Source organism: Protomyctophum bolini, assembly GCF_963924005.1.
Source record: "Protomyctophum bolini genome assembly, chromosome: 19".
Lineage (NCBI taxonomy): Eukaryota > Metazoa > Chordata > Actinopteri > Myctophiformes > Myctophidae > Protomyctophum > Protomyctophum bolini.
Window position 1 is genome coordinate 33,454,072 of NC_137880.1, and position 13,692 is coordinate 33,467,763.

General features: G+C 41.2%; 2 protein-coding genes across 2 annotated transcripts; one reads left to right on the top strand and one right to left on the bottom strand.

Annotated features, from left to right (window-relative positions):
• Window positions 1–245: 245 nt before the first annotated feature.
• Window positions 246–3,560, top strand: LOC308334836 (NF-kappa-B inhibitor alpha-like). Its single transcript, XM_080791707.1, has 6 exons — window positions 246–554; window positions 1,182–1,287; window positions 1,893–2,100; window positions 2,337–2,425; window positions 2,605–2,865; window positions 3,082–3,560. Exons 1-6 carry the CDS (start codon window positions 304–306, stop codon window positions 3,109–3,111), a joined length of 945 nt encoding a protein of 314 aa, XP_080647833.1. The 5' UTR covers window positions 246–303; the 3' UTR covers window positions 3,112–3,560.
• Window positions 3,561–5,339: 1,779 nt separating this feature from the next.
• Window positions 5,340–9,480, bottom strand: LOC308334362 (proteasome subunit alpha type-6). The gene is made up of 7 exons (XM_080791088.1): window positions 9,296–9,480; window positions 8,805–8,899; window positions 8,297–8,378; window positions 8,047–8,202; window positions 7,184–7,362; window positions 6,130–6,224; window positions 5,340–5,579 (listed from the first exon to the last, which is right to left on the bottom strand). The coding sequence occupies exons 1-7, from the start codon at window positions 9,369–9,371 to the stop codon at window positions 5,522–5,524; spliced, it is 741 nt and encodes a 246-aa protein (XP_080647214.1). The 5' UTR covers window positions 9,372–9,480; the 3' UTR covers window positions 5,340–5,521.
• Between the last annotated feature and the right edge of the window lie 4,212 nt (window positions 9,481–13,692).

The following is a 13,692-nucleotide window of genomic DNA, read 5'->3' on the forward strand; positions in this document are numbered from 1 at the left end:
CAATTTGGAACACAGTCACAGTGTTATTAACATTAATACTATAATAGCATGGCCCTGAAACACCACGAATATGTGTCTAATACGAAACTACAATTCTGGGTATATTATTATTTAAGGGGGGGGGGATTTTCTCAAAAAAGCACAAATACTTGTGATTTCCCTACTTGGTTGGAAAATGGAAATCCCCAGCTCCTCCCCCAAGTGAACAAAAGCAAGCGCCTCCTTCTGAGCACAGCATTCTACTCTCTGACCCCCTCGCTCGCATAAGTAAAGGATAACTCAACTATAACCCTCTCGACAAACATGGACGTATATAGAGTGTCGAATCACAACCAAATGGATTACAACTTCGAAGATGACATGGAGCCCAAACACGGGAAAACGTTACCTTGCCAAGACGACCGTTTTGACAGTGGCCTGGATTCATTGAAAGAAGAGCTGGCCAACGACTTTGAGGAGCTGAGTCTGGTGTCGAGTTATAACAGCGAGCCCACCACCACCAGCCCGAATGATTACGAACCCTGGAGAACTGCAGTCACAGAGGACGGTGATACGTAAGTTTAATCTAATATTTAGGCCTACTGTACGAAATCAAAACGTTTGCAAACAAATATCAATGTAGAGATAATGTTTTTTCTTTTTTGCAAGTCTGTCATTTTGGCATGATAATCCTGCAACCACACATTGTTTTGCAAATCAAATGCATTCGGACCAGCATGCAGATTTACGCAACTACAAAAAAGCAACCATGTAAATTAATGACAGAAATAGTAGGAAAACGGGTCGTCACAACTGGATGCAATGTCTACAGACTAGTGTGTGTGTGTGTGTGTGTGTGTGTGTGCGTGTGTGCGCGCGTGTGTGTCTTGGCACTGAGCACATAACGGGCGGAGCCTGTAGTCCGCTGTGCGCGTTCAGGAAAGTCCCTGGCGCCGCGCCAGCAACTGATAAAGCGTCAGATGTGTCAAGCCACAACTGGTGGAAAGAACCCGAGAAAAGTCCATTATTGCGAAACGCTCGGCTGCTCACTCGGGCTTTGTTCTTTTTTCCCCTAGCTCCTTTTAAAAATGTCTGAAACCGCTTCCTCTGAGACTGTGCGTATTCTTTGAAAGGCACTATTTTAATAATAACCCTTCCTCTCTCTCTCTGCCCCCCCTCCCCCTCCTCCCAACAACTCACAGGTTTCTTCACTTGGCCATTATTCATGAAGCCACCGAACACGCCAACCAGATGATCAAGTTGTCACACAATCACCCATTCCTCAACGCACAGAACCACCAAAGACAGGTAAAACAACAACAAAAACTCAGTAATGTTAATGACTGGGGATTCTAGTTTGTTGCCCCCCCCCCCCCCCCCCCCCCCCCCCCCACACACACACACACACACACAATTTAGGCATTTAGCAGATGCTCTTAATCCATAGCAATTTACAGTAAGCAAGAACAAAAACATGGTAATACATCATGTATAAAAATAGTCATCGTGAATCATACGCTATAAGACAGTGGAATATCTATATACTATAGAGTGCTATGTCTACATACAATGCTATCATAATGCCCACTGCAAAAAAAAAAATCACACACGTGTGAACTGAGTGGTGCAATTCCCCCCCCCCCCCCCCCCCTCTCTCTCTCTCTCTCTCTCTCTCTCTCTCTCTCTCTCTCTCTCTCTCTCATTACACAGCACTACCCCTCCCTCTGTTTCTGCCGCCCCCTACTGGTATAAATCAGTAACATACTCAGGCTCATACACACAGGTGTACACACAGGTAGGTACATGGACATTGCTGATTGTAGGAGTGGTTGCACCACTCAAAAAATAGGCCTATATCTCTGCACATTGTATTGAGACTCATGTATATGCACCCCCCCTCCCCCACCCCCCAGACTGCACTCCACCTAGCAGTGATCACTGAGCAGGCCCAGCTGGTGGAGAAGCTCCTCAAGGCCGGCTGTGACCCCCGGCTAGCAGACAACAGTGGGAACACGGCGCTCCACATCGCCTGCAAGAAGGGCTCCCTCACATGCTTCAACGTCATCACCCAGAATAGCTCCCGCCACCTCGGCTCCATCATGACATACCCCAACTACAGTGGTAAGTGTCTGGCATATTCTCGTCTCGCTTCACTTGGAATGGGTTATTATGGTCTGAATACAGGTCGATGTCAACAACAAGTGCAAAAGCGTATATATAAATATTTGTGCGCACAGTCGCACACACACACACACACACACGCACACACACACACACACACACACACACACACACACACACACACACACACACACACATGCAAGTAATCTGACCCACTCTTCCGTTTTCTTTCATAGGACAGAACTGCCTTCACCTAGCATCCGTCAATGGCTTCCTTTCATTGGTGGAAAGCCTTGTCCAGCTTGGTGCCGATATTAATGCCCAGGTAGGTTTTGCTATGCCCTCTTCCAGACACCGTACACAGCAGTACAGTAACAGCATGCAACTGAAAAAGAATAAGTCAATTCATACATAAAACACAGTATCTTAAGAAAAAGAACATCTAAATACTCTTATCACATGCAGAAAGGGAACTGACGTTATTTTTCCATGTGTTTGGTGCAGGAACAGTGCAGTGGCCGGACAGCACTCCATCTAGCTGTGGACCTCCAGAACCCCACTCTGGTCCGCTGTCTCCTCGCCCTCAACGCCGACGTCAACTGCCTCACGTACGGGGGCTACACGCCGTACCACTTGACCTATGGCCGCCACAACGAGGACATCCGCTGCCAACTGTACGAGAAAACGTCCTGCAGCCTGAGGGAGTTGCCCAGCGAGTCAGATGAGAGCGAGAACGAAGAGGAGCTGAACTTTTCTGATGAAGAGGTCAGTCGGTGCTGCTAACAGAATGATCTAGGGTTTATACAAGCTTGATGCAGACATTTTACCCAAAGCCACTCAATGAATCTTATAATCATAAATGATAGAATATAAGTAAACACTTGTCTGTATCATAATGTCTGCAATACTGATTCTGACATTATTACAGTAAGTAATAATTGGATATATTCTGAATGGCATTTCTTCTGTTTGTTTCCACAGATGTATGATGATATAAAGTTCGGAAAGTAAAAGAGACGCCTTCCAGTCCTGGTGGTGTAGAAGATGCTTGTGGTTGGTGTAACCACAGTCCAGCATGAGTGTGGGTGGGGTCCGTCCTCAACCTAGCCAGGAGAGGTCACTGGTCGTGTCCAAAGGTCCAGATCTGGCCAATGGGGCCACAGATGAAGACAGAAGACGGTGTCTGTCTATTCTGGTCAAGTCCAGTCCAGATCACAGAAGTCAGAACGGTCCAAGGATGCAAGACAATACAAGAAGACTCTGGCCTCAAAAAGTCTTTCTATGAATGTGTATATAACAGAAAACAGACATGTAGATATAAATAAAATATAATATATTGTAAATAGAAATACACAGATATATATTTTTATACTTGTGAATACATTTTTCATTGTGAATCCAAACACTATTGAGGAAGAAAAGGAATCATTATGAATAAAATAAGCTTTTATGAAAATGAATGGCTTTGACCGATTTGTTTCCTTTCCCAATTAACTGCTCCATAATGGGTTTAATTTCTTTCTGTGGGGATCATAGTGCCCCTGTGGGAGAACATAGTGCCCATGAGTCTCAGTGTACCAGCACTAAACAATGTGAAACGGCAACAAGGAAGAAAGGAGTCACGGTACTTTTTTTTGTTACCAAACTTTTGAATGAATCTCACCCTCACACTCTTGAAAGTCTGGGATTTCCTTGCAGGGGCGAGGTCATTAGGCTTCTGAGTCAGCATTGAAAGTCCCTGGGCGGCATAAGAGGAACAATCTGTACTATTCCACCCTTGTCTGGAACTACTGTACCACAGAATATGCATTTAGGAATCAGTAGTAGTTACTAGAAATACCCAGGACATTTTCAAGAGGAAATATTCCTTTTTTACCAAGATGGGAATTGTAGTGTGCACTCTACTTCCTAAGTTAGGAAATGTCAGTGGTGTGTGGGAAGAAACGTTTCCTTCTCAGCTGATAGAGGTACTGTGTACTATCTACTATCAGTAGACAGTAGTAATGTATTTATCTATTTGCCAGTGGCCCCTTTTTGTTATCTCACCTTACAAAACATCCATGTTTACCTCAGTCATGTTTACCTCAATCTCCTCAACTTGTGGCACAGATGAAAAAGTCCCTGAGCTAAACTTAATCGTAGCAATGTACTGAACGTAAATCTAGCCTGTAATTGGGGCTGTAAACATCAACTAGGCTGTAGACCTGTAGTGTACTGTACTCCCAGGGGATTTTCCAAGAGGTCTGACTCATCCGTGCTCTTAACAAAAGACTCAGCGGTTCCTATTCTTCAGGTGACCCATTCTTTCCCCACAGGAGAAGCACGTGTTATTCCTGAAGGACAGCAGGATTTACCTGGCAGTCTTGTGAATCTTTGGGACTCTTGACAATTTTGTCAAAGGACAACTGACACCCACTCCTGGCCACAGAAATGGAGAACACTGGGGTTTTATTCCAAAAGTACTCAACACAGAGGATGCGTTTTAATTGTATATGAGAGCCAGAGAGAAGAGGAACGGGTGAGGGTGTGAGTGCAACTGGAGGAAGTGGAATGAAAACCCCCGGTGTGCGAGCTGTTGACAAGTTTAAGTCCATCTCTGATCACAATCACAATGAGGCCACACAAAATGCTGACCTAGATGGACTCAGACAGAAATGCTGAGCCATATTTCTTCCTAGAATGACATGATTTTCTAAATAACCACAGTAAATCATCAAACGTACAAAGGCCAGGGAATTATAAGTTCATGTGTCTTAACAGAACGCTACATGGAACACACTTACACATGGACAGATTTCTAATGTCCAGTGATTTGAAAAGTAAACTTTAAGTTTAAACTGAAATGTTACATGAGCAGAAATACACCTTCCTGCTGTAAACATTAAACGAAATGGGTGGGCTTGTAGTACTGTAAGTGTAAGTACTCACAGCGATGTCATGTGAGTTTCAGAACCACAACAGGAAGCTTACAGGCAGAGATGTGCTTGCACAGCTCAAGAAACCTCAATTTCCCCTACTTCTAAATTTGACTAATTGAACAAGAACACCACTAACCAAATAGAGCTTAGATTGCAATGCCATGGAATAATTATGTTTGTTCAATTTCTGTGCATAAAATAACAGCCACCAACATTTTAGGGCATGAATGTAAATATTGTAAAATTCAAAAACCAAACCTTCACACACGGTGTGACATTTAACTAGCAGACGGTTATTCATTTCTAATCCGAAAACTTCCAAAAATCCTTTATTGAAACAGGAGGGTAAATGTACAGAAAACAAGTTAATCTTTACTACAAAATGTTTATTGTTCAATGAAACAGGGGGGGGGCGGGGGGTAACAAAGATATCGCCAATGGGGAAACTACATATCCCATCATGCTCTAACTTGCTCCATCAGGTGAGGTGGGTCTCACCTAGCTCAGTCTCTCTCTGCCAGGGCCATCAGATGGACATCGATCTCAGACTCTGTCAGCATCCTGAAGGAAGACATTAAGATATCACATTTACACATTTAGTCCTAAATACAGGACATTACAGTAGTTGTAAAGACACGTTGAGGGAATGTTAGATATTAGGGAACAGGAATAAATGGTAAATGGTGCATTTATATATATATATAGCACCTTTATCCAAGGCGCTTTACATAGATTGTGCATTACATTTACCCATTCACACACACATTCATACACCGATGGTGGCGGAAACCATGCAAGGCACCAACCTGCTCATTGGGAGCAATTAGGGGTTCAGAGTCATGCTCAAGGACACTTGAGCATCTGCCCACTCTACCCCTGACCCACCGCCGCCCCTTATGTCCCCATCACGTAGAATTGTCCCTGGCACATAACATTATGTGAATGTGTAACTGACACATATCTGCACCATTCCTAACTAGCATCTATCAAAATTGATGACGTGATACAAGGAATGGAGTGCTAGGGGATGAGGTGATTTCTCAGACTGGCAGAAAGTAGGGAGTGACCCTGCCATTCTGACTGCCAGGAGGAGAGCATTCCACATCTTTACCTGTACTTGTGGTCCTGCATTGTGACAACTCCCACCTCCAGCTCAGAGGGCTTGAAATCAATGGAACAAACTGTAGACAGACAGGAGATGGCCGTCTGTTGGGGGGAGAGAGAGAGATGAGATCAGATTGGACGGAACTTTATCGACCCTGCATGGGAATATTCAGTCATTTACACTTACAGCTGATTGATTAATCATTAACAGACACTGATTCATTCATCATTAAGAGACACAATAGTACAATTGTTCCCCATCATAACAGACCACTGTTCTGTCTCTGTTTACGATGATATAGAAGCGGCAGCTTGTAAGATAAAGACGAGCAATATTTGTTGTAAAAGTATTATATAAAGTATAATAGGTGGGATACGTAAGCCAGTGATAAAATAAACAGAGGCTGACAGACGTCAGAGAGGCTGTCAGACGTCCTGTGTCACACCGTAGCAAGACCAATAATGACCACCTCGGCGCCTCACAGTACATTCCTTCACATGTACACAGTACAATGTACTTCATTTAACTATGTAAGAGTGTACAAATAGAACCAAATGGACTGTCCGGTAGTACTAGGGACATACATAAAACATTTGGGACAAACAGTTGTGAGTTAGTGCTGTGAAAACCCATTTGTATTTATTTTCTATTTATCATTCTTTTCTATCTATTCTTATTTTATTTAGCTTTATCTCTTTTGTAATTTAGTTTATTTTGTCTACAAAGCACATTATAAACACAATTTAAGAAAGATGCTGTACGAACAGTATAATCCCTGTGGAGGACATGGCAATGGTTTATTTTCCTTGGAATATTATAACTGTTACATTTCCAATGTAAAATAGTAGTATAGTTTCCAACTATAAAAAATAGCAGTCAAGTGTGTATGCTTTATATTGCCATTTTAAAGAAGCACCTGGCATTGTTATTATCACAAATCCTTTTAATAATTTCTGTAGTCAGGATCTTCCAAGAATGACCGTGACATCTTCATGTTCCTACAGTACCAACATACGCTACTGTACATCTCGAGGGTCTTATTCTACAGCAACATGTGTACCTCGATCGTTTGTTTAAACGTCCAGTCGAGTTTCTTTTTGATTTTCTTCTCCAGGAAACTGGTGGCTTCTGTCTGCTTGACCCCGGCGGCGGTGGCCTTGAAGCCACAGTAGTAGCCCGCTGGGTCACACTTGTACACCTGAGGGCCGTTCTCCGCATCTACGCCGATCAGTACCATGCCTGGACAACACAGTTTAAAGTCACATGTCACTTTGGAAGAGCATTACAGTTAATTAGGGCACACCATTAACTGACTTACGTTTTATACATTTTATTTCAAGAGCTTGTTTTGTGATTAGCAACGATCAGAGCAATTGAGATCATTGTTGCTGAAAGACGACTAGGTAAGTAAACTCATATTGGAGGTTGACTGCCACTGATGAGCCACCATTAGTTAAAACCATTAAGACCTGAGGCTGATTTTACGAATGTCTTCTAACTATTTGGCCCCAAGAAGCAAAGATTTGAGTTTAAAATGTTTACTTAAAAAAATATATATATTAAAAGATTTGCAGAAACAAAAGCTCATAATGTGGCATGAAAATATCTGCTATTTTTTAATAGCCAACCAATGTGTAGTATGTATAGAAAAATTCACAGAGGCTTACCTGGGTGCGGCCATTACTGAGGTGTACCATTAAGCGCAGCAGCACTGATTAGCTACACCTGGCCTACGGAGCGCCTGCTCCACGGATTACCCCTCAGTAATGGCCGTGCCCAGGGCACCCCTCATGTGAATTCGTCTATAGCTACAATCTAAAATTACACAGATGCTTTGCTGGTTTGAATGGGTTAACTGTACAAAAGGTGCTTACCTAGAAAGCTTTAATTACAAACATCAAAAACTTACAAAGATTCACTTACAGCAGCCCAGTGGTCTCATCTCGGCGTTCTGTGTGTAGACCTGTGAGAGGTCTGCCATTCTCTTACAGAGCATGTCAACTGGGATTTCGTAGCCGTACTTGTATTGCCAGTTGGCGGATTCATATCGAGCTCTCTGGACCTGGGACCGACTGTCAGCTGTCGTGAGACATGCAGCAAAGGGTGAGCAATGTGCATAGGTGTGTATGGAGCATATAAAGGTTTAAGCACCACTGGTTGAATCAGTTTGTACCTGTCATCCCAGACATCACACATCCAATATTGTCGGTTATTCTGTAGAGGTGGGTGACTGTGGAAGCATCTAGAAGCTTGTCCTGTCACGAGGAAGAGAAAGGTTCAAAAGACGGTGTACTGTTACTGTATGTATTAGACACTGTCTAATTGAGTAGACATCATATTTCATCCAACTATTGGCACATTTGGAAGATTAAACTGTATTGTAAGAGCCATTTGAGCCATGCATCTATTCTGTGCTGTCATTGAAGGACTTGTCAATCAAGGCCGTGGTTACCATGGTTACAGGGAGGGGTATTTAACCCTGGCCCTAATCAGGTGCAGGTGTTGCTGAGTGCTGACATGCAGAGGCAAACAGTTTTTAGACTGTGTTTGGAGGGCTCATTGTCTGTCGGTATATTCTTTTGATTTATGCGAAGAGCAAGCCCCGTAACCACGTTCAGTCACCTCATGATCAGTACATTTACATCACAGTGGAAACTTCAAGTGTTGGTGCATCAACATACCGGCACTTTCTTCTGTGTTACAACAATCGCACAGTCCTTCCCCCTGACTGCTACCGATGTGAGTCCACCTTGGTTTATGGCTTTGAAAGCATATTCTACAACAAAATAACATACATATGTTGTTGTTGTTATGACAAAAGCTACAATGGCAATTAGGAAATCATATTAACCAGAATGGGAACATGACTGCCAACAAATACCATAAACAGACATTGGTTATTTGGACCAATGTTTTTTTATGTAAAAATTACACATTACAATGAATCAGCTTTAGCTTGGGTGTAACAGTAACAGCCATGCTAATCTAGCCAGCTTTAGCTGTCTTCTGTTTTGCCATTTTAACGCAATAACTAATAACAACTAGCATACCATTCACTTCAATTAGTTTCATTATGGTTGTTGTGTGTATATTAGCTTTGAAGCCACAAGCTACACGAAGCATGACAGAGCATAGAGCTAGCTAGCCGGTGTCTGAGTGAATGAATACTAACCGACTTGGTAAAGTCTTCCTTCAGGAGAGAATATAGTGATGTGACGATCGAAGCCCGCACTTGAACCACGAGACATTTTGCACACTGACTGAATCAAACTGCAGTCGTTAGTCTCAAATATTATTTATTGTTTTGTCAACAACAGTAAAACACTAGATTTTCACTTCATGCAGAATGATGAGTCCACCCGGAAGTTGAACTGCACGGAAAAATAACTACATCCGGGCCGGCGCGAGAGGCTAAACAAACAGCTTCTTGGGTTTCCATGGAAACAAGGTAACAAGAACATTTATATCATCCACTCTGATATACTTTGGTCCCTGACGTGACGTCATTGTACTGTTCCATGCATTCATTTATTTATTTCATCCGGAAAGTTAAATGAGAACCACTTCTAAATTTACAATAATGACCTGGGCAGTTTATCTGCAATTAAATAATTCATTTAACATCCAGCATTTCATGCATCCCAGATACACAAAATGTATAATGTCAGCCATTCTAGGGCTATTCACAAGTTTTAATGGACCTCGTGTCGTGTGTTGGACGGGGTTCGACCCTCATCAGCAGCGTCGGAGAGGAACAGGCACTGTCAGATCAGTTACGTAACTTTTGGGAAATCGAATCCCTTGGAATTCACATGAAAGAAATGCATTCTGAGAAGGAAGACATGGCAGTGTATCCCAAGCCATATCCACGGCTTACCAAGCCGTGCATGCTCATCAGGTTGAAGTAGCCTATTATTAAAGCTTTTATTATATTTTATTTAAATTGCATTTTAAGACAGTGTGCGGGAGTTTTTCGTTCAGTAGGCTACGTAGGGTTCAGTAGACTATATTCAATTTCTATATGTACACTTTTATTATTTGGAAGCTTATATAGGCATTGGCGTAAAAGAGTGAATGTGAACCAATAGACTCTACTTCAACATTATTGACCTGGCTAATATTACGATAAGTTAACTGTTCCTTATCACTCATTGTCTACACGGTAAATGAAAGATAAGATCACAGATCATTTCCTTTTTTTCTCTGGGGTGATCAAGTTACCATCAATGTGATTTATGTGCTCTCAGTTCCCATCATTTTTACATTTAAGGTTTCTTTGCTGTAATACCATGGGTTTCCCCCCGTTGTCCTAGTCTATTAGTCTACTGTGATAAATCTGAATGGGTGCTTCCTTCCTCTAACCCTCTTCATATGTTACTGATACATTTGGGTACAGTGACTCAGGCAACTGGTTCTGTGACAATTTGAACATACTGTTGACATGTTTCCCAGAATTTGGGCAGGCCGTTTCAGGTCTGCACCAATAACATCAAAGATGAATACTTGAACAGTGTCAAACTCGATTTGAAGATGTTTTTTTCTCGACTATGACTATGACAATGACTACAATGATAACTGATAAAAATCTCTTTTTCATGTACACACAAAAAAACACAAACCAGAAGGTTTATCTTATTCTCTGACAATTGACAAGGAAGGAAGGAGAACTGCAGCAAACAGTCTGTGTCTTTCATTAGCCACATCATATAAAATTCCTGTTCAAACCATGAACATTTCACTTTACTGATCTACTAAAGACTAACTGCAGTGACCACGTTTTGACTGCTTTAAGCGTAAAAAATTGTAGCCATGGTTTAGTTTTTATATAAATGAAAATGATGCCATTAAATGTTATAACCGTCCATTTGGCAGTAGGCCTATAGTGTAAGTTTCACTATTCAAGTTTATTCTGCTGAATGGCTATACGTTTAAGAAGGGGAGTTCATAATTACAGCCCAACCAATGCCAGAGTTCTGGGTTTGCCACCGTTCTCAATTTTGTAGTCATGGACCGCCGATTAGGTGTTTTGACCATTATTTTGTCAAGTAGTGTAACATTTTCCAAACTATTTCATAGATGCAAAATAAACAAATAAGGTCAATTTAATTTAACCACTTCAAAATTGTGAGTTAAATTACTTGGAAAAAAACGTGACATTCTTTTGTCATGCTGAAAGTGGTTAGAAATTGTGAGACATAGGCTGCATGATGACACCAATGTCATCCAAAAATATAAGATAATAGACAAAATGTCAGCTAGAGTCTAGCTGACATTTGGTCTTGATCTTGATCTTTTAACAATGACTATTGAGAAAGACTTTGGATGGGAAGAGACATTTCTCAACTGTAGCTAGTCTAGTCTAGAACCACACCGATATTTCAAGTGTTTCCTTAAAATATTGTTCCTTATACTTGCGGGTAATTGTGCTTACATTTGCTAATTAAGCACATTTCTAGCACATATATATGTATCTAATCTGCTCTATTCTTATCATACCTCATATGAGGTATTTGAAAGGTCAGTAGACATAATACTGCACTTGAAAAATACTTTTTGTCGATGAAAGGCATCTGCCCTTGGTTCATCACAACTTAAGTTACACTGCCCCTCATGTACCTACAGTATACAACACTACTACAATTCTCCTTCAGCACCTCTGTTCTCTCTTCCCCCGCCTTGTGTTATTGCTCCCATTTGTCACTTACTCAAACAGGTACAAGCACATTAAAGCATAGCCCATTCATATTTTATCAGGAGAGGTATGTGAACACTGTACCATCATTCTTAAAGACCCCCTTTCAGGCGTGGGACTGACTTGTAAGGTGCAATGGGTGCTCTCCACCATCGCTGTCGGTGACAAATCTATTTTCATAGTGCAAAGCCATAGTAGCTAATGAGTTCCAACCACACCACACAAGTTGAGATGTTACTCAACATGGGAAACATTGTTGAGAGCGCTTTGCTGTTATGAAACCTTCCTCTGAAACCTGTGCAGAGACTGAGACATACAGAAAAAGAGGCTTGTTGAACTGTGGCCTACATTTTATATCTCTTTATGCAGATTTCCTTGTAATGCCCATATGACAATAAAATAATAGAATCATAATTAAAACAAATAAATAAAAGACCATGCTTCTCTTTGACTAACCAGTTTCCTTTATTTGTCTCATTAGGTCTTAGACAACATCAGAATGTTTGGAGGTGAAAGCAGGAAACCACATAATTCACAACATCTGATAGAACTACGGTAAGAAAATCTGATCTTGTGCAACCTCATATCTAACCTTGTGTAACCTCATGTTTCTAAGAAATTGTTGCGTACCTGCAACAAGTTCTATGAAGGGCTTATCTATGTACCTTTACGAACTGCTACAGGCATGATATGATGTTTACATACCATTCCTACATGCATGTCCCAATTCACAACTATGTTGTTTGCCAGGCCGAGTATGTTTTCACCTGTGTGTGTGTGTGTGTGTGTGTGTGTGTGTGTGTGTGTGTGTGTGTGTGTGTGTGTGTGTGTGTGTGTGTGTGGGTGTGGGTGTGTGGGTGTGTGTAATCTGTAATAACAAACATACAAATCGAGTTAGGCAGTAGTCTAACTGGTCTTCTTGCAAACATGCACAGGTAAACATTGTGTTTTTAGACCTGACTTCAACCTGAATCTATGACCTTATCTGACCTTAACGCTCACAGTGACACATCAGACCCGTGTATATGACTTCTATGACCTGTCGAGTGTCAACCTCAATGTTCCTATACTAACATACATATCCGACCTGTGTGTGACTTCTATCATGACCTGTCGACCTCAATGTTCCTATATACACAGAGCAGTGGGCGTGGCTTTCTGGACCCACTGAAAAACTTTCCAATTCATTTTTTCCCCCATATAGAGATTTACTAAAATTTCAATATTTATTCTAAGCCTAGAATCAAGCCATCCAGGATCGATTCTTTGAATAAATAAATAAATGGATAAATGAATATTTAATTATATGACATAGGCCTACTACATTTAATAAAATAAAACTTAGATCACGATTTAGAAAGCGTTTTTAGAATTGTCCATAGTCCTAAATGGGTGTCTATGACCTGTCTACGTTAATGTTCCTATACTAACATATCAGACCTGCATGTGTATGACGTCTATAACCATGTCTATGAAGCTTCTGTAAAAGGAACTTTATTTACTTACACGTGATCTTCTTTGTGCTGGATAGCACTATAGGTCTTCATCAACGAACGCCAATGCAAATAGGAACATTAGCAGCAAAAACAATGACAGCAACATTGAGGGATGTGCATATAGGGAACATTCAGAATGAAACATTCACATTTCTTCACCGAAGATAGCTGATCTACCAACCCCACAAGCACGACAACTCATGTTGTGACGTGATGTGTGAACTTGTAGATCTGCTATTCATGTCAAATAATTGACCGCTAATGCTAAGAATGCATGCAGTTAAATAATGGGTTTTGTATGTACTGTAATTTATTGACTGTTTTAAGTCTCTTTTTACATGAAAATATTATTATATTATTATATATTATTTTATATTTCCG

What these genes read in the sequence shown, in the direction of transcription:
- LOC308334362 (XM_080791088.1), bottom strand. Translation starts at nt 9,371, where the DNA reads ATGTCTCGTGGTTCAAGTGCGGGCTTCGATCGTCACATCACTATATTC. An exon ending in TAACACAGAAGAAAGTGCCG is followed by an intron (nt 8,379 to 8,804) that starts GTATGTTGATGC and finishes TCCTCGTGACAG; the next exon opens with GACAAGCTTCTAGATGCTTC. An exon ending in ATGCAGGACCACAAGTACAG is followed by an intron (nt 5,580 to 6,129) that starts GTAAAGATGTGG and finishes GTCTTCCTTCAG; the next exon opens with GATGCTGACAGAGTCTGAGA.
- LOC308334836 (XM_080791707.1), top strand. Translation starts at nt 304, where the DNA reads ATGGACGTATATAGAGTGTCGAATCACAACCAAATGGATTACAACTTC. An exon ending in CACAGAACCACCAAAGACAG is followed by an intron (nt 1,288 to 1,892) that starts GTAAAACAACAA and finishes CCCACCCCCCAG; the next exon opens with ACTGCACTCCACCTAGCAGT. An exon ending in GACATACCCCAACTACAGTG is followed by an intron (nt 2,101 to 2,336) that starts GTAAGTGTCTGG and finishes TTTCTTTCATAG; the next exon opens with GACAGAACTGCCTTCACCTA.